The sequence below is a fragment of the Mustela nigripes genome, chromosome 1 (genome assembly GCF_022355385.1).
Source record: "Mustela nigripes isolate SB6536 chromosome 1, MUSNIG.SB6536, whole genome shotgun sequence".
Lineage (NCBI taxonomy): Eukaryota > Metazoa > Chordata > Mammalia > Carnivora > Mustelidae > Mustela > Mustela nigripes.
In genome coordinates this window covers 4,242,202-4,267,070 of record NC_081557.1, presented here as the reverse complement: position 1 = coordinate 4,267,070, position 24,869 = coordinate 4,242,202, and the positions used below count along the sequence as shown (strand labels likewise).

The window sequence follows — 24,869 nt, the reverse complement described above, 5'->3', positions numbered from 1 at the left end:
GGGACCACAGATGGATGGGTCGGTGCCAGAGCAGGAAGGCGAGAAGAGGGGAGGGGTCCCCGTGCACTCATGTCTGCCTGCCCCCCAATTCCACCTGCTCCCCAAATCCCTAGGGAGAGCCATCCCGGGGGAATGGCTCGTAACCGAGCCCACAAGGGCAAACCACCCCCAGAAAACAATGACCCACACCCCACGCCATGCGCCGTCCGTATCCCGCCGGATTTCCGACGCGCGAGAGGCACGCGTTCTGATCTCAACTGTGGTCCGCATTCACGAGCCCTTCCATTCTGTCACGATGACCCAGAAATGCGTCCCCCAGAAGTGGGGATAATGCCATCCAAGGGGTCACGCCGCCCTCATGGTTCTCTTGACAGACACAAATTTATATAATAATCAGAAAGCGTTTTCGACATTAAGGGGCCCAGCAGCCCAGCCGCAGACGTCTCGGCCGACCGTACCATTAGTCACGCCCGCCAGCCTGTCACCTTGTCAACGAGGCCTCCAGCCTCCCCGGGAACACAGCCCAGTCGGGAAGCTAGCGGCTGAAAACGCGTCTCCCAGATTATTCCTTCTCGGGGGAGTTTGTAAGGAATTACATTACTTTGAGGATAATCATGGTCTCTGGCCATTATTTTTTTCACATTTTCAAGACAGTGGTAAAATGTACGTGACATAACATTTGCCGTTTTCTACGTTCGGGGTGCAAGTCATCGGCATTCCCTATGTGCTGGGCAACCATCGCCACGGCGCATTTCTAGAAGTTTTTCCTCTTCCCAAACAGAAGCTCCATCCGCTGTTAAACACCAACTCCCTGCCCTTCCCCCGGCCCCCGGTGGCCTCAGACCCGCTTTCTGCATCAGTGGATCCGACCCACCTGCGTGGAATTGCGCAGTATTTGTGCTTTTGCGACGGGCGCCTTTCCCTCGGCCTCGTGTCCTCAAGGCCACGCACGTGGCTGCAGGTGTCGGAACGTTCTCTCTTTCTAAGGCTGGAGGGTATCCCGCGGCACGGACAGGCTGCAGCTGCTCACCCTCTCATCCACTGGTGGACACGTACATTGCCTCTTGTGAGTACTCCTGCTGTGGACACAAGTGCACACACCCGCTCATTTTGGCAATAGAAGGTACTAGAATGAAGTCGGCGGGGGGGGCTTGCCCCTACAATGGCTCAGCCTGTGTCTCCAGGCGGAGCCCCAGGAAGAGGCAGAGGCTTCGCAGAGCTTTGCACCACGAGATGAAGCCCCACAGGAGTGAGGACACGAGTCACAGCTTTCGAGAGTCTTAACAATACTCAGACTGTTTGATGGTAATTCTGTTGGGAATTTGTGCCAGGAGAATCAGGAGAGACTCCGAGAGGCGGCTCGGAGCTTATCGCCAGCAGAGGTGCTAGGGACATTAGTTAAGAGACAAAAAGAATTTCTTCTCTGCAAACCAAGCTGGAGGGTGGATTCAGTTTCCTCCCCACTGTGTCTGTAATGATATGATTTAGATCTTTCCTAATCTGACCTCTGTAAATCGAGTAAGAGAAAAGCATCAGCTAAAACCGATAAGCCTGAGGGAGAAGAGGGGAGGGTGAAAGCCATATGGGGCGGCAACAGTCAGATTCGGGGAGCCCCACCCTGTGCTTGCGCCCCTCCCGGCTTCCCCCTCCCCCATCTTCCCCTCCCCCCACGGCTGTGCCCCGCAGCGGGGGGTCATAGCCCAGCCATCTGCTCTGAACTCCGGTGAGTCAAGACCACCTCCCTAGGGGCTCGTCTTCATGGACCCCCACCTCCCAGCACCCCTCTCTGACCTGGAGCCCCCCGCATCCCGGAAGAGGCCTGCCCACCCTCTCTCCCGACCTGGAGGCACTCTGTCAACTGAGAAGAAACATTTCTCCAAAGCACTACAAATGGGAACCCCTCTCTGTGCCAGGAAGAAACACTTCCCGCATTTCTTGAAGATCCGCACGCTCACGTCCCCTGGGACCGGGAAGGGGGAGGCAGCCCCAGCCCACAAAAGCTCCCTCCCGGCCTGCAGGCTCCCAGCCTCCGTGTCCTCCGCGGGGCACCCGGCCCCCCAGCCCCACTCCACGGGGCAGGGCCAGCCAGCGGGGCCATGGAGGGGGGCTCAGAACCAGCAAGCGAGCCCCAGATGAAAGTCCCTGTAATGGACCCTGTCATGCTCCACGGAGGCGGGGAAAGTGACCAAAGGAAGCAAATTACTGTATTTCAGACACAGACACAGACACAGGCGAGAAGCGGCCTCTAATGCGACCGGGGAACAGCCCCCGAGCGGGAAGTGGGTCAGCCCTTCCCACTTCAAGCAGGACAGTGGCTTTCATCTGTCCCCAGGCTCAACTGTTCGCCTGGGGACTGCTGCTCTCCTAATGGGCCCCTGCAGGCCCCCTCCCCTCCTGTCCCCACCGCCACCCCCACCCCTGCTCCCACCCCTCGGAGGCTGCTGGCTGCCCTGGGAGGCAAGTTTCATTGTCATTCGTTCTGCTTTTAAGAACTTTCCTTTCTGGACATTTTATTCTTGGTGAAAGTACGTCTTTATTTCTCTATACTGTTCCTTGGGAAGGGAACATTTTAAAACAGTTTCCAAATACCTTCTCAGTGAACTGCCTGTAACACAAACAGTCATTTTCCCGGAGGAACGAGTTTCGAAAGGAAAGAATAAAGCTGCTTTCTCCCTTGTCACAGTAGGAGACTTGGTGACTGTCTTCGTTAACCAAATCAATCACCATCCTTAAGACATGTCCTTCCACTGATCAACACCGTAACAGCGAGGTGAGCGTAACGACCCCCCGTCCCGTGAACCTCGCCACGTTTGGACCAGATGGGCGCTCCGGAGCCGGCTGGGGCTGGGGGCTTCCGGGGGCCCCGCCATGCCCGGGGCCCGACATGGCCAGGCCTGGCTGCGCGGTCCCTCCTGTTCCACCCTCAGTGGCCCTGATCTGTGTGACTGCTGGCACTGTTGGCTTTCTCCCACAGCAGGTGCTGAGCCTCAAGAGGTCACTCGCTGCCCTGGGGGTGGCGTCACCTTGCCAGGCATCCGGAGGGGTCCAGCAGCACCAGCCCCATGGGAGTGGGGTCAAAGGGAGTTAGGAGCAAGCCTGGTCCCCTTGCCATGCCTTGACCCACACCAGCCTTCTGACCTGCTCAGGGCTGAGAGCGTGACATGTCACCCCTGCCCTGTCCACATGGCTCCATGGGATCAGCCCTGTACGTGTGTGTTGGGGGGTTGGGGATGACGGGGGATTTCGCTGAAGGTGCACCTTCAGCGACAGTCCAGATACACTCGCAAATTCGGGAGCTTGTGTGGTGATTCCTAAACAGATGGCACACGACGGACCACGGGAAGAGACCCGGGGAAAGCCCTGGGCGTTTCTGCACTTACAGATAAGGGCATCTCACCCCCCCACCGGGTCCTCAAGGCAAAGCATGGTTCCTTCCCTGAACCAACAGATGGAAACAAACACAGTCAACAACATAAACCAGGACAAAACCAAATGCCGCACAGCAAGACTCTTCAGCAGGGGATGTGGTATTTATTAACGTGTAAAACCGTAAGACTTCACGCCTTTAAACAACAACCAGGTAGAAAAGTTTACGGGAGAAGACCCCGTCACTGATGGAGCAGAGGAGGCGGAACAATCGGGATTACACGCAGCAAGAAATGGGTAAAAGCCGCGTGGGGAGAGCGTGCACGTCCACAGGGAAGTTCCCGCCACGACCCAGAGTGGCGGGATCCGTGTCAAGAAGACGTCGGCCACGTGCCTGGGTTAATTTACGTGTGTGTGAAATCCCGGTAAAATACCAAAAGGTTTTCTCCTGGAAAAGCTAAGTTAAAAGTTTATACGAACAAATAAACTGTGAAAACTCTAAAGGGAGCGGGAGAAATGAGCAGAACTTGGGGCAGTTCGCAGAAGACGTGACGGCGTACGGCAGCCTCGCGGCCAGGCTCAGAACCAGAGTCCGTGCCTTACCGAGGCTTGTACCGCGTCTACAGAAGTGAGCGGGAAATGACACGATGTCTGGAATTCTCTTCAAAATGTTCTTCAGAATGTCTTGGTGGGGAGGGGGAGGGGCAGAGGGGCTGGGCGTGGACAGTGATGGAAGTTGGGTGTTGGGGACTTCGGGGCTCATTGGACAGTTTTCTCCGCCGTGGCCGGGTAGAGTGGCCTCCAAAGATGCCCAAGGGCCTAATGCCCCAACCCAGGAATACGCTGTGTTGCCTGAGCAGTCGGACTTTGCTGATATGATAAAGTCACGGACCCTGAAGGGAGAGATGGTCCTGGCGTGTCCAGGTGGGCCTGGACAGCACAAGGGTCCTGCAAGACGGAGGCAGGGAGTGTGGCCGCGGAGGCAAAGGTGCGAGTGACATGCAGAAGGCACGCCTGTAGGGGCTGGAAAAGGCGAGCAACCGATCCTCCCCTAGGGCCTCCAGAAGGACCCAGGCCTGCCGACCACTGGCCTCCAGAGCCCCGGCCTCTGGAGCCGTGGGACTGTCCCTCCGCGGTAAACGGCTCAGTCTCAGGAAGTGGACGGCAGCCATGGGAAACTCACGCACTGCTTTTTGCAATATTTGGAAATTTTCCATAATACAAAACTTTGAAAAACACATTATTAGCTTCAATAATAAGAGCGCGGTTACTGGTCCACGAGCAGCCGGCCAGCCTGTAGCACAGGACTGAGCGTCTAGAAAAAAGCCCAGGTACACACAGAGAGCTAGTGGATGCGGCAGGTGCATCTCAGATGGTCGGGATAATCTGACCTTGTCAGAAAGAGGGAGACCACTATTAGATACAGTCAACTATAAAAAAAAAAAAAAACGAAAGAAAGAAAGCACAAAACGTTTTTAGAGGAAAACACGGAAAGTCTCCTTAACAGCCCTGGGGCGAGAAAGGACTTTCTAATGGATTCGGAATCTGAAAGTCATGAAAGATTGATAAATTCTACCACATGGAAGAAAACCAAGTCTCTGCATGCAAAACAGACAAGAGGAAGCTTCCATCAGCAGAGTCCGAAGACAGCCGGAAAACAGAAACCATCGTCACTCACAGCACGGGCCAGACTCCCCTTCCTCCTACAGAAAGAATTTCCCGAGGGAGAAAAATACCAGCATTAAAGCAAGAGGGAAACAGGCGGGCGAAGGACAGAGCAGAGTGGGAGCGGCCCGAGCGCGTGCAGACGCCCTTCCTCGCTCACAGTGAAGGAACGCTCGGGGCGCCCGGCTGGCTCGGCTGGAGCGGGAGACTCTCGATCTGGGGTCCCGGGATCGAGCCCCACATTGAGGGCAGAGATTATTTCAAAATGTTTAAAGGGGCGCTTGGGTGGCACAGTCGGTTAAGCGCCCGACTCTTGGTTTCGGCTCAGGTCGTGATCTCAGGGTCGCGGGATCGAGCCCCGTGAGGGCTCTGCACTCAGCGGGCGGCTGCGTGAGTTTCTCTTCCTCTCCGTCTGCCCCTCCTCCTGCTCTCTCCCTCTCCAATAAGTAAATAAATCTTAAATAAAATAAAATCTTTCAGAAGGAAGGAAGGAAAGCAAGCCAGCCAGAAAGCAAGCGCACCCCAAGCCTGTCCTGAGTTTGGCCTCTCGCCGGGCACTGGCTTGACCGCACTCCCCCGGGGAAACTGGGCGGGAGCAGATGGTGCGGCCCGGAGGAGGGTATTTTAGCAAAATCTATCAAAATGCCAAGGGTCCTCACCCGTGGACCCTGCCACTCCATTCCTGAGAATCTTCTACAAATTCCGCAGGGGTGTGTGGCGACCACGGGCCAGACCCGAGACGGATGCCGTCCACTGGGGGCGGGCCGGGTCCTCCCGACACGGCCAGAGCGAGGGAAGGACGAGCCGCCCTCCGCTCACCGCGAATGCCCCGGTCCTCCGGATGGGGACAGACGGCAGCGCACAGACCAACGTAGACAGGGTTTCCTTTCGTTTTTGCTCACAAATACACAGTCCTCTTTCTGTGTGTGCGTTCAGACTGTGCGTAGGCCGAGAACTAAAAACAGACAAACAAAACTAGAGTGGGGGAGCCCACAAACACCGGCATGTCATTTCCCGGACGTACACCGGAGAGCTGGCTGGGGCCGGGGGGAGAGGCCGGGAGGTTATTTTTGACCAAAACCTGAAAACAGAACGTGGTTCTTACGACCCAGCACTGCTAGCCTTAAGGAGCTGAGCCCAGCAAGAACGCATCCTGAGTGTCTAAAATGTCAGGTTCCCAGAACAAAGGACAACGTAATCCTGGAAAACATCGGACTCGGGCGTGTGCACCGGATGTTTGGGGAGGGATGCAGAGACGGTGCAGGTCAGACGTGGGAGAGCCCCAGGTGCAGGACAGAATGTTGGAACCTGACTCCTCCGTCAGGAAAGGGCCATCAGGTGCCCCCGAAGGAGAGAGCTGTGGTCGGATCGAAGCTCCCAGGGGCGGCGACAGAGCGGCCGGGACAGGGAAGGGCACACGTGGCGGTGGGCAGTGCACTGGGACCAGCCGTAGACACCCGGACCCTTGGCCCACGGAACGGCGGTCTGCGTCCCGCCCCACTCTTGCATCTGGGCCGATGCTGTGACTTCTCTGACCCCTGGGACGCGGCAGAAGGTCCAGGCCTCTCCTGCCTGTGGGAGCTCAGCTGCCACAGTGTCGGGGAGCCCAAGTAGCCACGTGGCCGGGCTCCGGGCTCCAACCGTGGGTGCGCAGCCCCAGGGAAGCCACTAGGTGGTGCTGTTCGCTGTTCGCACCAGAAATGAACTGTTTCCGCCAGATCCTGCCCCGACCGCAAGGCAGCGACCGGATGAGTGTTTTAGACCCCAAGCTTTGGAGGCAGTTTGGTACACGGTCAGGAATAGCTGAAACACGGGCCACTGGGAGGCTGGGATAAAGGGCTTGGCTGGACTCCATGGATGGACGCTTGGTGGGACTTGGCTGGGACCAGTGCAGTAGGCAGCAAAAGCCTGGGGCAGGTTCTACAACTGCTCCCGAGAGTCGTTTCCCGGGAAGATCACAGCCACCCCCTCCCCGGCCTCACCCCAGAGCCAGCAGTCCGTGGTCTTCCTGGCAATGCCGCCAGCAGGCTGGGGGGTCAGCTGTCAGGCAGGGGGGCTGCTCTCTGGGCACCTGGCAGGACAGCTGTGCTCCCCGGAAAACGATGGCCCTGGTGACGGTAATTGGCAATGTCCTTCCTTTGGTAAGTCAGCCTGACTCTTGAAATATAATAACAGGGTTTCAGAATTCAATTTTTTCCCCGTGCTCATGATCTGTTCCATTTTCAGGGCATGGCAGGGGAGGAAAGCTCTTCCCACGAAGGAACTGTCAACCTGATTTCCTCTTAATTACTGTTCATGCCTGCTATCCTATCCAATCTATGTCTTTTTAAAAAAATACAGAATTCGCAGAGGCCTTTTTGTTTTCCTCAGAGCCAAACGTGACCCCAAACTACTTGTCCGTGGAAATGAGGGAGCTGTCAGTCTTGAACAGCTCGTCCCGGTGACCGAGGGTCTCCGTTCTGAAGGACTAACCCCAGCCGCTAGGGAAGCCTGGTAAAATTTGAATTTCAGACAACAGCAAGTAACTTTTTAGCCTAACGTGTTCCACATAGCGCATAGGTCGGGCTAACACACAAAATATATTCGTTGCTCATCTAAAATTCAAGCTCAGCTGTGGGTCCTGGGTTTGTATCTGTTGGTCACACGTGAGTCAGTGAGGGGCCCCAGTACAGAGGCCGGGGGCTCAGTGTGGCTGGCGGGAGCCGGGACGGGGGAGGGGAGGCGTGACGGAAGACGCGCGGAATCCCGGCCAGCCAAGCCCGATTTTCAAGGAGGGAGAGGAAGCCGAGAAATGTGGGGATCGGGCGGCCAGTGGTCCCCCTTGGCCCAGGACTCCCCAGAAGCCCTTCAGGGTCATGCAAAGTGGGACGGTTGTTCGCTCTCAGCAGGACGCACGTCCTAGACCAAGGAAGCAGGACTTGCAAAATCATGGAGGTGGGTTTGCCTCCCGTCAATGGCTTCTGTCCACCCTCTTCCCCCGTCTGCCCCCACCCTGCAGGGCCAGCACGGGGACAAGGCGAGCCGTGGGGACAAAATGGCAGGGACACCACTAACACAACGGCCAAGATATTTATTTCTTTTTTAAGATTTTATTTATTTACTTGACAGAGATCACAAGTAGGCAGAGAGGCAGGCAGAGAGAGAGGGGGAAGCAGGCTCCCCGCTGAGCAGAGAGCCCAATGCGGGGCTCGATCCCAGGACCCTGAGATCATGACCTGAGCCGAAGGCAGAGGCCTAACACTGAGTCCCCCAGGCGCCCTGGAATACATATTTCCACGCAAAACTTAAACACAAAGTAAGTGTCAAAACACCCACGATGAACAAAATATCAAACATTCAAATAAAGTTCCTCAAAAAACTTCAATAATGAATTACCGTATGACCCGCCAGTGTTCACGGCCGCGTTGCTGGCAATTGCCAAAAAGGTGGGAACGACCCAGCGTCCATCCACGGACGAGTGGCTGAAAATGTGGGCTCGCCGTGGGATGAGAGAACACCTGGCCGTGAAGGGCCCGGGACGCTGACACCTGCTGCCCCGTGGAGGAAACTTACATTCTGTCAGTGAAAGAAGACAGACGGACAGACCGACAAGGCCGTGCATCACGGCGGCGTGATACGTGCAGACCAGGCACACGGGACGGTCTCCCCTCTCGGCTCTCAGAAGGAAGCAGCCCCCCCAGCACGTCGCCCTCGGGCCGCCAGCTTTTCCCAGCAGCGGCAGCAAATGGCTCCCTCTTGCCGGGCTGGCCAGCGCTCTGAAAAAAATTAACATCGGGAAATTCCATTTTGCTTTCTCTTTAAAAAAAAAAAAAAAGAAATCAAAATGGTTACAGGTGAGGGACCGGGGGCACCGGGATGGCTGGTGACAGAGTCAGAGCCACCAGCACTCGCGAATGTTGAGGAAGGATTTGAACCCGGCTGCCACCGGGTGACTGGAAGTGTTCCCAGCACCCCAGCCTCAAACCACTTGGGCCAGTGAGCCTCCCCAGGGTGGGGGCAGCTGACGCCGCCCGCAACAGGGACCCGCCCTCGGGGAGGGCGCCGTCCAGCCCTGAGTGACTGAATGAAGGCGGTGACGAGGCGATGCTGCCGACAGCCCGCTCTCCCAGGGACATACTTCGATAGTGACTCTCAGGGCCCAGTGCCTTTCAAGCGACCGAGTGGACTCCTATCCACCTATGAGCTGGCCACCAACTGGACTCTGTCACCCCCTGACCGGCTCAGGGCAGCGGCTGCCTCACGCCCCTGATTTGGGGTTTTCCGGGACACGAAGCAGCACAGGGCAAGAGCCCACAGACAGGCGGGGGGAGGAGGTAGAGCCCGCGGAGTCCACGGTCATCCAGGGAGTCCCTGCCGCTGGGAGTCTGGCGGGGGACCCCGGGGAGGAGGGTGGCGGGCGGCGGGCGGCGGCAGCAGGGGCTGGGCGGCCGGGGACCTGGGCTTGTCCCCCCTCAGCTGGGGGCTGTGACGCTGCAGGTTTGGGCTGACCCTCAGCCAGCTGGATACTCATTTGCGTCTCTTTTTGTAGGTGGTTTACAACTAAGGTTTTAAAAATAGTTACCGCTTCGAAGTCTCTTACAGTATTTGGGGTCCCGAGGCTGCTTATCTGCGTAGCTCAGGCCCCCGGGGGGAGATGCCTCCTCGCTTCCGAGGCCGGCCTCCCTTTAGCCCCCAGCTGCCTGCCGTCTCCCTCGGCATCCCCGTCCTGTGAGCCAGATGGGCTCCCACATGGCCCTAGGGGTGCTGCCCGGGGGCCAAAGGACCAGGAAACAGGTGCAGCTGCCTGGGGCTGAGTCACCAGGCTCCAGCCCCCCGAGGGCAGAAAACCAGCTCTCCCCTTCCTCCAGGGTGAGCACCCGAGGGAGTGAGTCACTCCGGGGCCCAGATGGATTCTCGGAGCCGAGCCTCTGACCAGCAGCTACATCCTGGGTACCAGAATCTCCCCAGATGGGCTGGCCGTGGACGAGCCACCAGGTGGCCGAGGCCAGGCGGGGGCCCCCAAGCCTGGAGAGGGGGGACCGGCCAGGGGAGCAAGGGCCTGCGCGTCCAGGGCAGTGGTGGAACCGGCCACAGGAGGGGAGGTGGAGGCCGGGAGATGCCGGGGGGGATTAGGGGAGAGGAAGTCTCTGCGTGGGGAGCCAAGGGTGGCTCCGGCCAAAGAGCCCAGGACTTGAGAGATGCGGGACCATCCAGACCAACCCCCAGCGGCAAGGTCGTGGTGGTGTCTGTAGGTGGTGACACCCTGTGTCCTTTTGCCATCTTGTCTTCCAAGCCCGTCCTTTTCAGGAGTCCCTCTTGCCAGTGTTTGCTCCCTACCAGCACTGGAGGGGGCACAGCCCTTCATTGTTTTGCGCTCATTAATTTATTCATCAAACATTTGTTGACTGCTTCGTGTAAGACACTGGGTTAGTGAGGAGTCATTCCAGCTGCCTATAAGAGAAAACCCCCAAATAACGTTGGCTTAAATAGGAGAGATGTTCATTTCTCCTTGTTGTGCAGTGGGCATGAAGGACAGTGGCCTGAGGACCTGTGCTCCTCCAGCCTCGCTGCTGTCCAAGGTCATCACCTCATGGTACAGAACGGCTGCTTGACGTTAGCCCTTGCGTCCACATTCCAGGCAACAGAAGGACCAAGGGAAAAGGACCTGAATGTGGGCTGACCCCGGGACCCCTCCACCTAGAATGGGCTGCGCCCTCCCTGGACAATCCTGCCAGCCCGTCAGGTCAGGCTCCCTGAGCCCACAGACCTCTTCCTTCTCACGATAATGGGGTGGTCACATATAGGACTGTTTTGCGCACGGGTCTCCACTGGACTGTGATCTCCAGGCGGGCAGGCCGGGCCCCCGGGTAGGCAGCTTCCCTTCCTGGGGGTGCAAGCGGGGCTCCGGTGCAGGCCACGGCCGAGGTTTTTCTGGACCCTTGCTCTTTTTGCTTGTCAGACTTGGGCCGGTTTTTGGTGGTGGTGGTGAGCAGGGCTTCTGGGGGAGGATGGGCCCGCTCACAAGGCGGGGGTAAAATTATGCTTTCGGCTGGATTTCCATTACCCTAATGGTGATCCATTTTGTCTGCCACACACTGGGCCGTCCTGAAGATGACAGGTTGACAACGACTCCCACTGGGTCACTGCTGAGCACACGGAGCCCATTACATCGCTGGCTGTGGGTTCCAGCACAGCCTGTGCCGGCGAGCAGGCACCTGTCCTCTCAGGGGTGCTGTGTCTCCGTCTGAACGCATCCGCCGGCCTCGGCCTCGGGAAGCCACAGCATCTTCACGCCACGGCCCTGCTCTGCCCGCAGCCTCCCTGGGCGCACCGAGGTCTCCCGGGCCAGGGTCCCCGGCCCCCTGCCAGGATGGGGGCAGAATCCCCTCCCCCAGGAGGGGTAAGGGAGGAGCAGCGACAGGGGGGTGTCCTCCCATGGGCCCTCTGGTCAAAGTCCTGACCGGCTTCGAGGAAGCTCATTTGCTCTGAGCTCACGTCTCCAAATGAGCCGTTGGTGAAGCCTGCTTACGTTCCCTGCTGAGTTTTCCAAGAGATCCAGGAAAAGTGGCCAAAGGACAGATTTTTTTTTTTTTTTTTTTTTGAATGTTCGTGTTCTCAATCAATGATCCGGTCAGCACCCCCTTGGGTGGGGGCCCGGCATCCCCGCTGCAGCCCCGGGCTTCCGCCTCCAGGAAGGTCCGGGGGCTGTTACGTGGATGCACATTCTGACGGCCCCCCGGGCACATGGCTTCACAAGGGTGACACGGGTGTCCCATGTGCCTGCAGGGCCGCCTTCTCCCCGCTTTGCGACCTGAGTGCTGGCTCCCTGGCCGGGGTGTTTTGGTCCCCAATTCGCCGGTGGCCACGTTTCCTTTAGGGTCTGGGCAGACGTACGAGTCGCGTGCCGGGGAGTTGCGAGAATGATGACTTAGAGGCGAAATGTCTTATTAATGAAGGCTTTCTTGTCGGGAAAACTACTGGAAAGTTGCTTTCAAAGTAAAAGCAGTGGGGGGCCTGGGTGGCTCAGTGGGTGAATCGTCTGCCTTTAGCTCAGGTCAGGACCCCAGGGTCCTGGGATCAAGTCCCCCGTCAGGCTTCCTGCTCAGCGGACGCCTGCTCCTTCCTCTCCCTCTGCCTGCTGCTCCCGCTGCTTGTGATTTCTCTCTCTCTCTCTCTGTCAAATAGATAAAATCTTTTTAAAAATTAAGTAAAAAAGGGACAAAAAGAGCACACCAGCCCAAAGGAAAGCAGTGGGAAGCTGAACCAAACAGGCCTCACCTGCCAGCCCGTGGGGGGATGGGCTTGGGGTCTGTTTTTTAATTAGGGCCCAGGACTTTGGTTTATAATTTCTGCTTCTTCAGACAGACAAAGCAAGTTGAGAACAGAAGGGCCCTCGAGCTCTCGTCACCAAAGGAAGATGCGGGAAGGCGGGAATCAGCCAACATGTACCATGCGCCGGGACGCGCTCCTCCGAAGCAGAGGGAGCGTTCCAGAAGGAAAGGGGTCTCTCCAGCAGTCGTCCGAAGGTGGTGGCACCTCTCAGGTACCCAGGCACACCCGTGGCCTGGCATGTGCCCACTCCCCAAGCCCTCAACTTCCGAGCGCACAGGGTGCATGAGGGTGTCTGACGACCACTGACCCAAGCAGCCAGGGCGGCAGCCGGCACCCCCTCGCCCCTCCCCGGGTCAGGCCTCCTGCCCCTTAATCTTCTTCTCACCCCAGTCTGCTGAAATAGGACTGACAGGAAGTCAGGTGTGCCCTTGAGACCCCCCTAAGACCCCCATCACAGCCAGGGGTCTGACAGGGGACCCCTCGCCAAGTCAGGTCTCCGAGACAGCGCCCCTCCTCGCCCTCCGGTCAACCAGGGCGGGCACTGAGCACCCCAGGTTAGGGCCCTGGTCCTTCCTTCCCAGCCAGCTGGCCTTGACCCCCGTCCTCCAACGCCCCTGCGTCCTTCCCCGTCCAGGCAGAGGCAAATGGCCCTCCCGCTGTGTGTAGGAAGGTTCTAAGACTAAAAGTAGGACACCCGCCGGGTGGGATCCTCACGGTCATCTGTCCTGTGTGTTGTTCACTCCAGGGTCCCCAGTGACGTCAACCAACCTAATGTCCTGCTTGGTGCGTGGGGAGAGGGTTGCGGCTCCCTGGTAAGTAACGGGGGCCTCCAGGCACCTACAGGCAGGGGGCCCCCCCGGGTCGGCCACTGCCCAGGATTTCAGTGGCCAGTGAGGTCCTGCCGGGTGGCAGGAGGAGCTCCGGCTGGTTTTCAGCAGGTGGCGTCATCCTTCCTTGGGAGCCTGGAGGTTCCTCTCTCGTGTGTGCGCCCCTTGATGTCTATGAGCAGGGAAAGGACAGTCTGGGCCTGGCGCAAGCTAAGGAAAGATTCACGGACTACGCCTCGAAGGTCCTGGCTCCTGCGTGCTTTCTGTGCCCCCTGCCACAGGACAGTCTCCTCCGGCTGCTCTGCCACCCGCCCGCCCCTCCGCTGCCTCTAGGGGCTGGGGCTTGTTCCCCAGACCAACACCCCGCCCCCCAAACAAGGGCTCCACCACTACCCGACCCTGCTCAAAACAGCTCTGTGTCCAGGACCAGGGAGACACGGGGAACATCGCCAGGGACTGTTTCTGAGATGGCATGTCGGGGAGGGGGACACCCTCCATTCCCAGGCTGGAAGTCAGTCAGCCCCCCCAGGAGACAGCCCATCGGCCCTGGCTGGTTTGCCGCTTCTTGGCAAAACAGGGCAGGCCACTGGGCCCCCGAGGCAGGGAAGCGAGGCCTGAATGGCTTCCGAGGCTGAACCCACGCTCCAGCCAGGGCGCACCTGTGAGGGCAGGGGGCGCCTGCTCCATACCCCTCCCCCCAGGACCACCCCAGGGGGCTCATGCTCCAGGGCGGTGTGGCAGGGGAGGACCCTGCTCTCAGCTTTTGCAGCAAGAGAATGCAGTGTGGGTGGGGGCCTCTCCCTGGCCAGGACCTGGGTTGGGGGTGATGGGCCTGGGGTTCACTGACTTAGTAATGACTTGGGCCATTGAACCCCCCCCCCAGCTTTTGGCATTTCCCTGTGTGGGCCGATGGGGGCTCCCTATTCAGTGTATGGGTGATGGAGGCCATCTGCGGGGTGATGGGGGCGGGGCCCTACCTGCAGGGGTGATGAGAATTCTCCACAGGGGTGACGAGCACTCTGCAGCGGTGATGGGGGTTCTGTGGGGTGACAGGCGCTCTCTGTGGGGTGGTGGGAGGCTATCTGCAGGGGTGATGAGAACTCTCTGCAGGGGTGCCGGGGGGCTCCCCCGCGGGGTTTGGGGTCTCTCCGCCGCCCCCGCCCCTCCCCCGGTGCTCACGACCACCGCGCAGCCGCCCCCGCCGGAGCCGCGCTACCGTCCCTCTCGGGGCTCTGCTCGGCGGGGGCGCGGGGGGCGGGCGCTGAGCCCGGGGACGGTGACGCGGCGCGCGCTCCCCGCGAGCCGCATAAATAGCGGCGGCAGCTCCGGGCCGCGGACACGTCGAGGGAGCCCCGCCGCCCCGCTTCCTCCCCGTGGTCCTGCGGCCGCGCCATGCGGTGAGCGCCCCGGCCCGGCCAGACCCGACGGACCCGACCGGACGCCCGGACCCGCCGCCACCTCGGGACCCCCCGCCGCCCCGCGACCCCCGCCGCCGCTCAAGGTACGGCGCGCCCCGGGGGGGGCCCCGGCGGGCGGCGGACCCCTTCCTCCCGCCGCTCCGCGCCTCGCCCGCCCCGGGACGTTCCCGGGGGTCCCTCACCCCCGTCCCGGCTCGGTCGCGGGGGCGTCGCACGGCGCTCGGTCGGCGTCGCCCCGGCCCCTGCCGCCGCTCCAGCCCCGGGCAGCGCCGGCGTCCGAGCCCCCGCCCGAGCGCGCCCCGGGGACGCCGCCGCCGCCCCACGGCCGCGCCCCGCCTTCCCCCGCAGATGTCCGGCGGCGGCGCCCTCCTGCTCGCCGGGCTGCTCCTCGCCGCGGCCCTTTCGGCCTCCCCCGGGCTCGGGTCACCGGTGAGTGCGCGGCGCGTGTCCCCGCTGGGGGGGGGGGGGGCGGAGGGGGGGGGCCGGGGGGGGGGGGGGGGGGGGGGGGGACGCGGGGGGCCGGGGTCCTGCAGCCCCGGGGGTGGGTCGCCCTTAGACGCTCCCGGATCCTCCTGGCCTGGCCCCTCTGCCGGCCCGTGACCGGCTCCGGATCTAAACCAGGAAAACCAGACGCATCCGCAGCGGGTCCGTGACCCCGGGAGGGAGCCCCGGTACCCGCCGGTGCCCTGAACGCCCCAGCGTCCTCACCAGGGCTCAGAAGCAAGTGGGCGCCCCACATGTTTGGGGGTTGAGTCTAGTGTGAATTCTTTGGGAAAGCAAGCGGTCCTGTTTTCCTGTGGAATATAGCTTATCTGGGGGCAAAGCTGAAATTCAAGTGGGCCGGGGCATGCGAATGCCCGTGTCATGCCTGGGAAGCCTGGTGAGCAGCCAGTCCTGTCCATCTTGCTCTCGGGGTTTACGTCACTTGCCCATTATGTGACAAGAGTATTAAAACTCTGTGATGTAAATTCTGTGAGGATCTGAGCTGGGCAGCAGCTTCCCAGACCACCGGGGTGGGCTATGCAGAGGCAGTCTTCGAGGCTTCTTGGAGCCCCGGGAAATGACCCTTTTCTCCCCTTTAAGGTGAAGGAGAAGAGAGGCTGGACCCTGAACAGTGCCGGCTACCTTCTCGGTCCACGTGAGTGACACACGGGCCCTCAGAGCCGCCCCTGCTCGTTGCGCTGAGCGTTTGTGTGAATCCTGCTCTTACGACATCTGCGCCGCCAGTCCCCACGCGGACACGCTGATAGTCCGGGTTCAGTTAGGTCAAGGGCGATGGGGTGGGGGGCATGAGACTCAGGCAGGATGGATTTCCATGGAAGTTGGGGATCAGTGAATTCAAAGCCTTGCCACATCGGTTGGTGGCGCCCTTTCCCGTGCCCTGCCCCCAGCCTCCCCTGAGCCCTTACCCCTCACTCGCAGCAAATGGGCAGATTCCTGGGTCCTACCCCCCCCCCCCCCGCCATCTGTCCCTCCCAGACTTGCTCTTTCTTGCTCAGGGATCTGTGTGGCAGAGAGCAGGACCCAAATGCCCAGGGCAGGAGGAGAGCAGCGAGAGGGAAAGGTCTGCGGGACGTGGATCAGTGGGGTCAGGTGACGAACATGGGACAGTCCCACTGGGCAGGACTGAGCCTGGGTCCGGGGCTAGGGGCAGGGACTCGCATCTGACCCCGCGGAGCATCAGGAGGAGCCCACACCCCTCACCAGGGCCTTATGCGGACACGGGTCAGATGGCCTGAGTCCTGGGATGTTTCCAGAAGGGACCTGTGTGCCACTGTCAGCCTCATTAGCACTTTCTCTGCTTCAGAAGTTCAGATGTGGGCGGTGTGGAATGGGAGGACACTGTCGCTGACTTGTCATAGTCCCACGGGGTCCCAGACCCCCCTGGGCCTTACCTCTGTGCCATGAATCTACCAGCTGGGAAGTATAGCTGGTGGGGGGGGGGGGGTGCGTGTGCACGTGCGTGTGTGCCAGCGTGCAGAACCGGAGTGTGGGGTTTCACCGCTGCCGTCAGTTCCCAGACCTTGCCAGCCTGTGGGTGGACTGGGACTTGGCGCCCTGTCCTTGATGTGACACTGTCCGGACACAGTGTGACTTTAGGGCTTTCACGGCGCGGAGAACCCCGTGGGCCGAGCGATCCCCAGGCTGGCGGCGGCCTGGAGACCAGCTGCAATTCTTAGTAAGGGCAGGAGGCAGCAGGAATTAGGGAGACGGTGTGTGCAGACAGGTTACGCCTCCAGGTGGCCCAGGCCCTGAAGGGGACAGTCGGGGGCCCCATGGGCTGTGTGTGGGCGCCTCCCCCTCCACGCTCCTTGCCGGCACTCGGCTTCCTGTTCGCTCTGTCCTGGCACCTGTAGAGTTTAATTGTGTTTAATTGTCCTAAAGGAGACCACTGGGGGGGGAGGGGGACCATTTACTTTCCCTTCCAATTGCTTTCACACTCGCAGCTTTCAAGCTTGCAGGCATGGCAGGTTTGGGGACAGTCATCCACCCTAAAAGGAAACACAACAAACCCTCCCCTGTGTATTTACTGCCTCCTGCACCAGGAAAGGAGGCATGTTCCCTTCCCACTAGCAGGGCGTCGGGGGCTCTGGTCTCAGGTCAAAGGCAAGGCGGGCCCCACGCAGGCTGTCACTGTGAGTGGAGTGGCCTCGCCTGCAGGAGGGACAGATGTGCTCCAAAGGCACACGTTTTCCCGAAGCCTTGGAACCCTGAGCTCTGTCCCTCGGAAGGCGTCTCCTCTCTGCTTCTGACCCCAAAGAAAGAAGGAACCTTTAGCAGAGACACTTCTGTGACTTCGGAATACTGAAGGCACACACAGTCCTCGGGAAGACAGGGACCCGAGTTAGAAAACAGGCTCTCGTTTAGTCTCAGCCTTCCGTCCGTCAGGCTGGGTCAGCAGAGGCTGTACGTGTAGACGAGCTCATGGCGCGCTTTGCGAGGTGCCGGGGTCCGTCGGTGCGGGATGCGGTCCGACGGCGGCTGCGGGAGTGTGACTGCACTCGAGCCATGGCAAGGACCGCGGTTCTCCCCGGGGGCCGTGCGTCCCCCCGAACTCCGGCTCTGGGGAGAGGGATCAGTGTTCTTTGGCTTAGCCTTGCAGATGCCAGTTCCCCAGGCGAGCGGCCACGAGCCCCGAGTCACCCTGACCCCGTCCTGTGGCCTCATCTGCTTCATCCCCGAAACACCCCAGATTGGCTGCTTCTCTCCCTGCCGGGCCCCTGGGTTAGGGCCTCATGCCTTCAGGCTGGGTTTCTCAAGGGACCGCTCGGCTAGCAGTCACGATTCCCTGCTTTCGCGCCAGCTGACACGCGCACGAGCACACGCACGCGCAGGTAGGTGCACACGCACTTAGCCCCCTGCTTGCCTTCCTCCCTGTCCCCCGCCGTCCCGCTGTCTTGGTCTGTCTCCGGCTGGCTCCAGGCCATCTCCCACACGGCTGCCAGAGGGGTCTTGGAAGAGGACGTCTGATTAACCCTAACCCCTGTGGTCTCCGGGAGAGGCCCCGCTCAGACGCCAGCACCTCTGGGACCTCAGTCCCCGGGGCCCGGGCTGCTCTGCTGAGCGCCGCGCTCCCTCTCGCTCACCTCCTTCCTCTGGCGGAGGCCCAGCAGCTGTGGGGATCCACGCCTCTGGCCCTGACACCAGTTCGTGGTTCCACGAAGAACGATCTGCTTCTCTGGTTTCCCTGTGGTGAAACTCTTATTCTTATCCTTATTATATTAATAATATAATAATAGTAATTATTATTCTTACAGTCCAATCGTGCGTGCGCTCTGTTTATCACCAGCCGGGGTGTCTCTCTTTGGGAGAGGGAGGGTGTCCCAGTAGGAGGAGGAGGACACTCAGGTGCTTCCCTCTCATTCCTTCTGCAAACAGATGCCATTGACAACCACAGATCGCTGCACGAGAAGCCCGGCCTCGCCGGCAAGCGGGAACTCCCTCCTGAAGACGAGACAAGGCCAGGTGAGCGTGCCTGGGTCACCTCCCTGCCCGTCACCTTCAGGGCACACACGGTGGTGGAGTATCAGGCCCCTGCACACCTCCCACCTCCCGGCCTGAGCCGGGCCCGGCCACGTCCGCCGTCTGCTGGAGGGCCCAGCGTCGGGGCCCAGGGCGGCCACAGAGGTAGAGTCACTAGGCTCAAGGCCTCAGAAGAGTCTGGTCTGACCAGGTACCCCCCAGCCCCCGCTGTGCTAAGCAGGGCCCTGGGGAGGGGTCCTGGCCAGTCCCCTGGCTTCCGGATGCCCCGGCCGCGGATGAGGCTGAGACCCAGAGCGCGGTGCGGCAGGCGACAGACACCGATTCTGTTTCCTAGGAGGCTTGGCCGGGTCGCCGGCGGAGAGCGCTGCCATGCGCACCATCATAGAGTTTCTGACTTTCCTGCATCTCAAAGGTACGTGACATGTTACCAATTTTCAATTCCACTTCTGAGAACCCTGCCCACGTAAAAAGCCTGTCGAAGAAGGATTCCGTAGAATTCTCCGGATTCTCCTGGGAAGTAACCAGCCTTCCACTCCAATTCCTCCAGTCACCACTGCTGCGTGGGGAGCGGCCGAGGGGCGGCGGTCGTAGCGGGCCCCAGCACTGGCCCTGGAAAGGGTCTTCAGAGCCGCAGGGGAACCAGGGAGAGAGAGGGCCTCCGTCCCACTCCGTCCGCTGGAGCCCTTCCTCCTGGCAGGGTAACATGTGCGGGGGTTTTCGGGCCACCGCTCCCCGTAGGTCCTCGTACGCCGTGACTCGAAAGCACGTCCGCTAGCCCGTACTACAGACGGGTCGCTGGAGCCCTCCTGGAGAGCGGGCCGCACGCCTGTTCCACAGCCTCTGTCCTAGACCTGGTGTCTTCCGTGGACACGCAGACGGGCGAGGCCACCCGCGGCCCGTTGCCACCCAGCACCTCTGCGCGGTGCTTGTCGTCTGGGCCACGGAGGGAGAGAGGTCGGACGGAGGCCGCAGTGCCTGGGAACCCTGGGAACGGAGCACGGGGAGACGGGGACCGGGGACGGCGGGGGAGGGGCGCTGGGATTCTCCAGGAGAGACCTCTGTTCGACAAGTTTTGCACTTTACAATTTTTGTGTGACTTTGGCAGAGCCGAGACTAATTCCCGGGTTCGGTTTTGATCCCCGCACTCTGCTGGCTGGACCTGCCGCCTTGGGGAAAGGAGCTGCGGGTGGTTGGGAGGGGGGAGGCCGGAGAGATCTCCGAACCCATACGCAGGTTCCCTGGGCCGGAGCCCTGCCCAGCCTGCGGCGAGCTCCCTGCTGGGGAGATCCACTGCGGACGCTTCCCGCGACGGGCAGACCGACTCCCCCGGTTCCTGCTCTTTGGTTAGCTCGGTGTTCTACTTTGTAACACGGAGCTTCTTTCACTCGGAGATTCTGATTTCTATCACTCCAGCAGGAATTACACTTCTGGTAGTTTCAAACGCGTCGTAAGTGGGAGACTTGAGTCATCAGGAGTGAGACACAGGAAGGGCTGCTCTCGATTTCGGGGCTGATCCTCGGGGAGACCCTCAGGGGGGCGAGCTCAGGGGCTCCGGCGTGTGTGCCGGGGGCTGTCACCGTCGCTGGTGCAAACGTCAGGGCTCTGCTAAGAGCATTCCTCCGTTGCAGAGGCCGGAGCCCTGGAGTACCTGCCCGACCTGCCCGAGCTGCTGCCCACGGCTTCTGCAGAGGACGAGCAGCCCTGACGACGCTCTCGGCTGGCTCCTCTGTTCCCCGGCGCCTACGGTCAAACTTGGACCTGATGGAAAATCTTGTGCCAACTTACGTAGAGTGACCAGTCCTGTCCCTTCTGCTCTGATGCTGTGTTGTTAGGGTTTTGTTGTTAAGACTTTCTCCCCCTTTGGTCATTCTTTTGAGCAGCAGAATAAAAAAATAGCAATGGCTTTCGGTTGTCCTTTCCTTCCATGTGTCTGTCTGTCCCCACTGTCCTCAGTGCGAGTTAGCAGGTGCAGCTTGATTAAAATCCTGTGCAGCAGCCGGAAGTCTTCAACCCGCATGCCATCCTCCAGAGCAGGTCCCAGCCACTGTCTGTGGGCGTAACTCAGTCCTCAGGGAGTCGGACGCAGCCACGGGCCTGTTTCCTCTCTGGGTCTTTGGGTGTGATCTCTGTTTTGCTTGTGTTGGTGACGGACTCCCCCTGTCGTGGCGGCGTTTGACCGGCGGTTTCTTTAAAAATGAAACATGTAGCTACCATTCAACCCAGCAATTACACTCCTGGGCATCTAACCCAGGTGAATGAAAACTCACCTTCACACAACATCCTGCGCATGAATGTTCACAGAAGCTTTATAAAAGCAAAACACTGGAAACAGCCAGATGCCCTTCAGTGGGGGAATGGCTAAGCGGCCACACATCCACACCACGCACCCACCACCCAGCAAGAAAGAGTGCCGGACTCCTGAGACGTGCACCAACCCAGGTGAATGGCTGGAGAATTCTTCTGAGTGTACAAAATCCTAGAAGGTTGCATACTATGAATCCATTTACACAGCATTCCGGGAATGACGGAGTACAGAAATGGAGACGAGGACAGTGGCTCCCAAGGCTAGAAAGGAATAGGGCGAGGAGGACAATGCGTGCGGCTCGGGGTTCCTCGAAGGGATAGAACTGCTCTGCCTCTTGACCATATCAATGTCAGGATCCTGGTCGCGATACTGTGCTAAAGTTTTGCAAGATGTTACCGTTCGGGGGAACCGGATGAAGGGTACGCAGCGTCCCTCTGTATCATTGATTACAAGTACTCGTGAATCTACAATTATCTCAAAATGAAAAGTTTAGTTATTTAAGCTATTAAAATATATTTTAGGGCTTTGATATGTACACAAGTGAATTCTACCAAATATTTAAGGAAAACATTATTCCAACTCTACAATCCCTTCCCAAAGATAGAAGCAGGGGGGACATACTAACTCATTCTAGGAGGCTAGCATTATCCTAATACCAAAACCAGAGACATTATAAGAAAATCACAGACCAATATCTCTCATAAACATAGACATAAAATATTAGCAAATCAAATCCAATAGCATATAAAAAGAATTACACACCATGACCAAGTGGAATTTAACCCAGGTATGCAAGTCTGGTTCAACATTCAAAAATCATTTAATGTAATCATCACATCAACAGGCTAAAGAGGAAAAATCACATAATCATATGAGTCAGTGTATCTAACTGAGCTCTTTCTGTATCCAGAAAAAGCATCTGGCAAAATCGAACATTGATGGTAATTTTCAGCAAACCAGGGGTAGAGGGCAGCTTCCTCAGCTTGAAATGGAACATCTACCAACAAACCCTACAGCTAACATCATACTTAATAATACAAAAACAAAAGCTTTCCTGCTAAGATCAGGAACAAAGCAAGGATGTCTTCTCTCGTCCTTGGGGACCTTGTAGTTGAAGTCCTAGCTAATGCCAGAAGACAAGGGAAAAAAAGGTGTATGAATTGGGAAGGAAGAAATAAAACTGTTTTTGTTTGCAGATGACATGACTGTCTGTAAGGAAACAGAAAATCAACAATAACAACAGTGCGCCTGGGAGGCTCAGTGGGTTAAAGCCTCTGCCTTCGGCTCGGCTCGGGTCATGATCTAAGGGTCCTGGGATCGAGTCCTGCATTGGGGGGGTCTCTGCCAGGCAGGGAGCCTGCTTTCCTGCCCCCTCTGCCTGCCTCTTTGCCTACTTGTGATCTCTGACTGTCAAATAGATAAATAAAATCTTTAAAAAAACAAAAAACAAAAAAAACCCTAATAACAACAACAATAAAAACTCCTGGAACCAAAAAGCAATCATAGTGAGGCTGCAGGATGGAAGGTCCATATACAAAAGCTAATTGCTTTATGGAGCCTGGGTGGCTCAGTTGGTTGGGTGACCGACCCCCCACTTTTTTTTTTTTAAGATCTTATTTATTTATTTGACAGAGAGAGATCACAAGTAGGCAGAGAGTCAGGCAGAGAGAGAGAGAGAGAGAGGGAAGCAGGCTCCCCACTGAGCCAGATGCTAGATGCTAGATGCTGCAGGGCTCGATCCCAGGACCCTGAGACCATGACCTGAGCCAAAGGCAGAGGCTTTAACCCACTGAGCTACCCAGACGCCCTGGGTGACCGACTCTTGGTTTCAGCTCAGGTCATGATCTCAAGTGTCCTGGGATGAAGCCCTGGGATGGGCTCCCTGCTCAGTGGGGAGCCTGCTTGAGAGTCTCTCCCCACGCCCATCGCAGCCCTTCCCCCCCTGCTCTCTCTCTCTCAAATAATAAGTCAATATTTTAAGAAAAACCCAAAAGTTGATTGAGTTCCTATACAACACCAAGGACAAGTGACATTTGAAATTAAAAATATATCATTTATGTTAGCACCCCCAAAAGTGAAATACATACAAAATCTATATAAGATCCACATGGGAAAACCACAAACTCTGATGAAAGAAATCAAAGAAGAGCTAAAAATAGAAATATCCCATGTTCATGGATATGAAAACTCAGTATTTTCAAAATGTCCATTCTTCCCAGCTTGATCTATAGAATCAATGCAACCCCAATTAAAGCCTCTAAGAGTTATTTTGTGGGTGAAACAGTTTCCAAGGCTTATATGGAGAGGCAAAAGACTTAGAATATCCAACACAATATTGCAAAAAAAAGAACAAAGCTGAGGGACCGACAGCTACCTGAGTTTAAGACTTACCGTAAAGCTCTAATCAGGGCAGCGTGGTCTTGGCAAAAGAAAAGATGAACAGATCAATGGAATGAAACACAGAGCCCAGAAACAGACCTACATATGACAAAGGAACAAAGGCACCACAATGGAGCAAAAATAGTTTTTTCCAAGAAAAGCTACTAGAACAGCTGGACATCCACATATGACCAAAAAAAAAAAAAAAAAAAAAAAAAGGAATCCCGACACAGACCTTACACACTTCACAAAAATTAACTCAAAATAGACCATCTACACAAATGTAAAATCCAACACTATAAAACTCCTATAACATAGAAAATCTAGACAACTGAGCACGGCAGTGACTTTTTAGATATACCAAAGTCACGATCCGTAAGAGGATGACGGATGACGTCATTAAAATGTGAGACTTCTGCTCCGCGAAACCACTATGGAGAGGATGAGAAGAAAAGGTCCTAAGAGAAAATATTTGCAAAATACAGATCTGATAAAGGACAGTTATCCAAAAGACACAAAGGACTCCTAAAGCTCAGCCACGGGAAAGTGAACAACCCAGTTAAAGATGGGCGAAGGCCTGGACAGACCCTCACTAGGAAGGGTGCACAGAAGGCGAGCCACCACCTGAAAATGACGTCGTACGCCGTCAGGGAAGGGCCAAGCTTCAGCCCACGGACAGCGTCACGCTGGTGTCCCACTCAACTCCGCCCACGGGCCTTTGTAGGGAGAGTGTCTGCAGAAGGCGCCGCCCCTTCATCCAGGGGTTCTTCTTTTCCCCAAACTGAAGCCCCCGCACCATCTTCATCTTCGAAGAAACTTCCATCTTCCGTTCCCTAAACCATGCTTGTCTGTTGCGATCTTCAGCCGTATCCCCACTGGGGCTGGGCAGGACTTGAGGTGACTAGCGCAGGGCTGTGTGAGGGAGGAAGAGCTTCGGCGCCAAGAGGAGGACCACAGACAGGCTCCTGCTGATGTTTGCCGGGCGGCAGAAGGTTCTGTCTTCAGGATGATTCACAGGTTCCCAGTTTTCTGCATTGTTTCCAAGCTCGTGGTTAACCGAGGAGAACACTTGCAGCTTGTGTAACATAGAAATACGGATTTGGTCTCCGCACTGGTTCCTGACGGGGCCCCTAAAACACTTGTAATTTCTTGGGTGGCCAGAGTGTCTTTTGTTCTAATGAGGGGACTCTGGGTGGGCTCCTGGCTGGGGGCTGGTCACCAGAAAGACCGAGGCACCTGCTCTGGGGAGGGGAAAGGGGCTGGAGATCGAGCTGGTACTTGTTTGTGCCTCTGGCGTGAAGCGACGACCGTGCACAGCCCGACAACACAGGGCTCCGAGTCTCCGGGCTGGCGACGACCACCTGCCAGGACGGTGGCACCCCAGCTTCCCAGGGACAGAGCGCGCTCCCGATCCTTGCCCTGTAGCCTTCTGCACCCCGCTCTTCCTCTCATCCCCTAACAGCCTTTACGATCCGTCGGTAATAGTAGGCCAAGTGTCCCCCTGAGCTCTGTGAGCGGTTAGAGCAAAGCGGCAGACTCGAAGGCGGGTCCTGGGGACCTCCAGTGGCAGCCAAGTCAGACGGAAGTGTGTGGGTTCCCCCGGGGGCCCAGTAC

General features: G+C 58.0%; 1 protein-coding gene across 1 annotated transcript; it reads left to right on the top strand.

Annotated features, from left to right (window-relative positions):
* Nucleotides 1-14,423: 14,423 nt before the first annotated feature.
* On the top strand, nt 14,424-20,418 carry GAL (galanin and GMAP prepropeptide). The gene is made up of 6 exons (XM_059381492.1): nt 14,424-14,670; nt 14,936-15,016; nt 15,671-15,725; nt 18,467-18,553; nt 18,906-18,983; nt 20,200-20,418. Exons 2-6 carry the CDS (start codon nt 14,936-14,938, stop codon nt 20,274-20,276), a joined length of 378 nt encoding a protein of 125 aa, XP_059237475.1. The 5' UTR covers nt 14,424-14,670; the 3' UTR covers nt 20,277-20,418.
* Nucleotides 20,419-24,869: the final 4,451 nt, after the last annotated feature.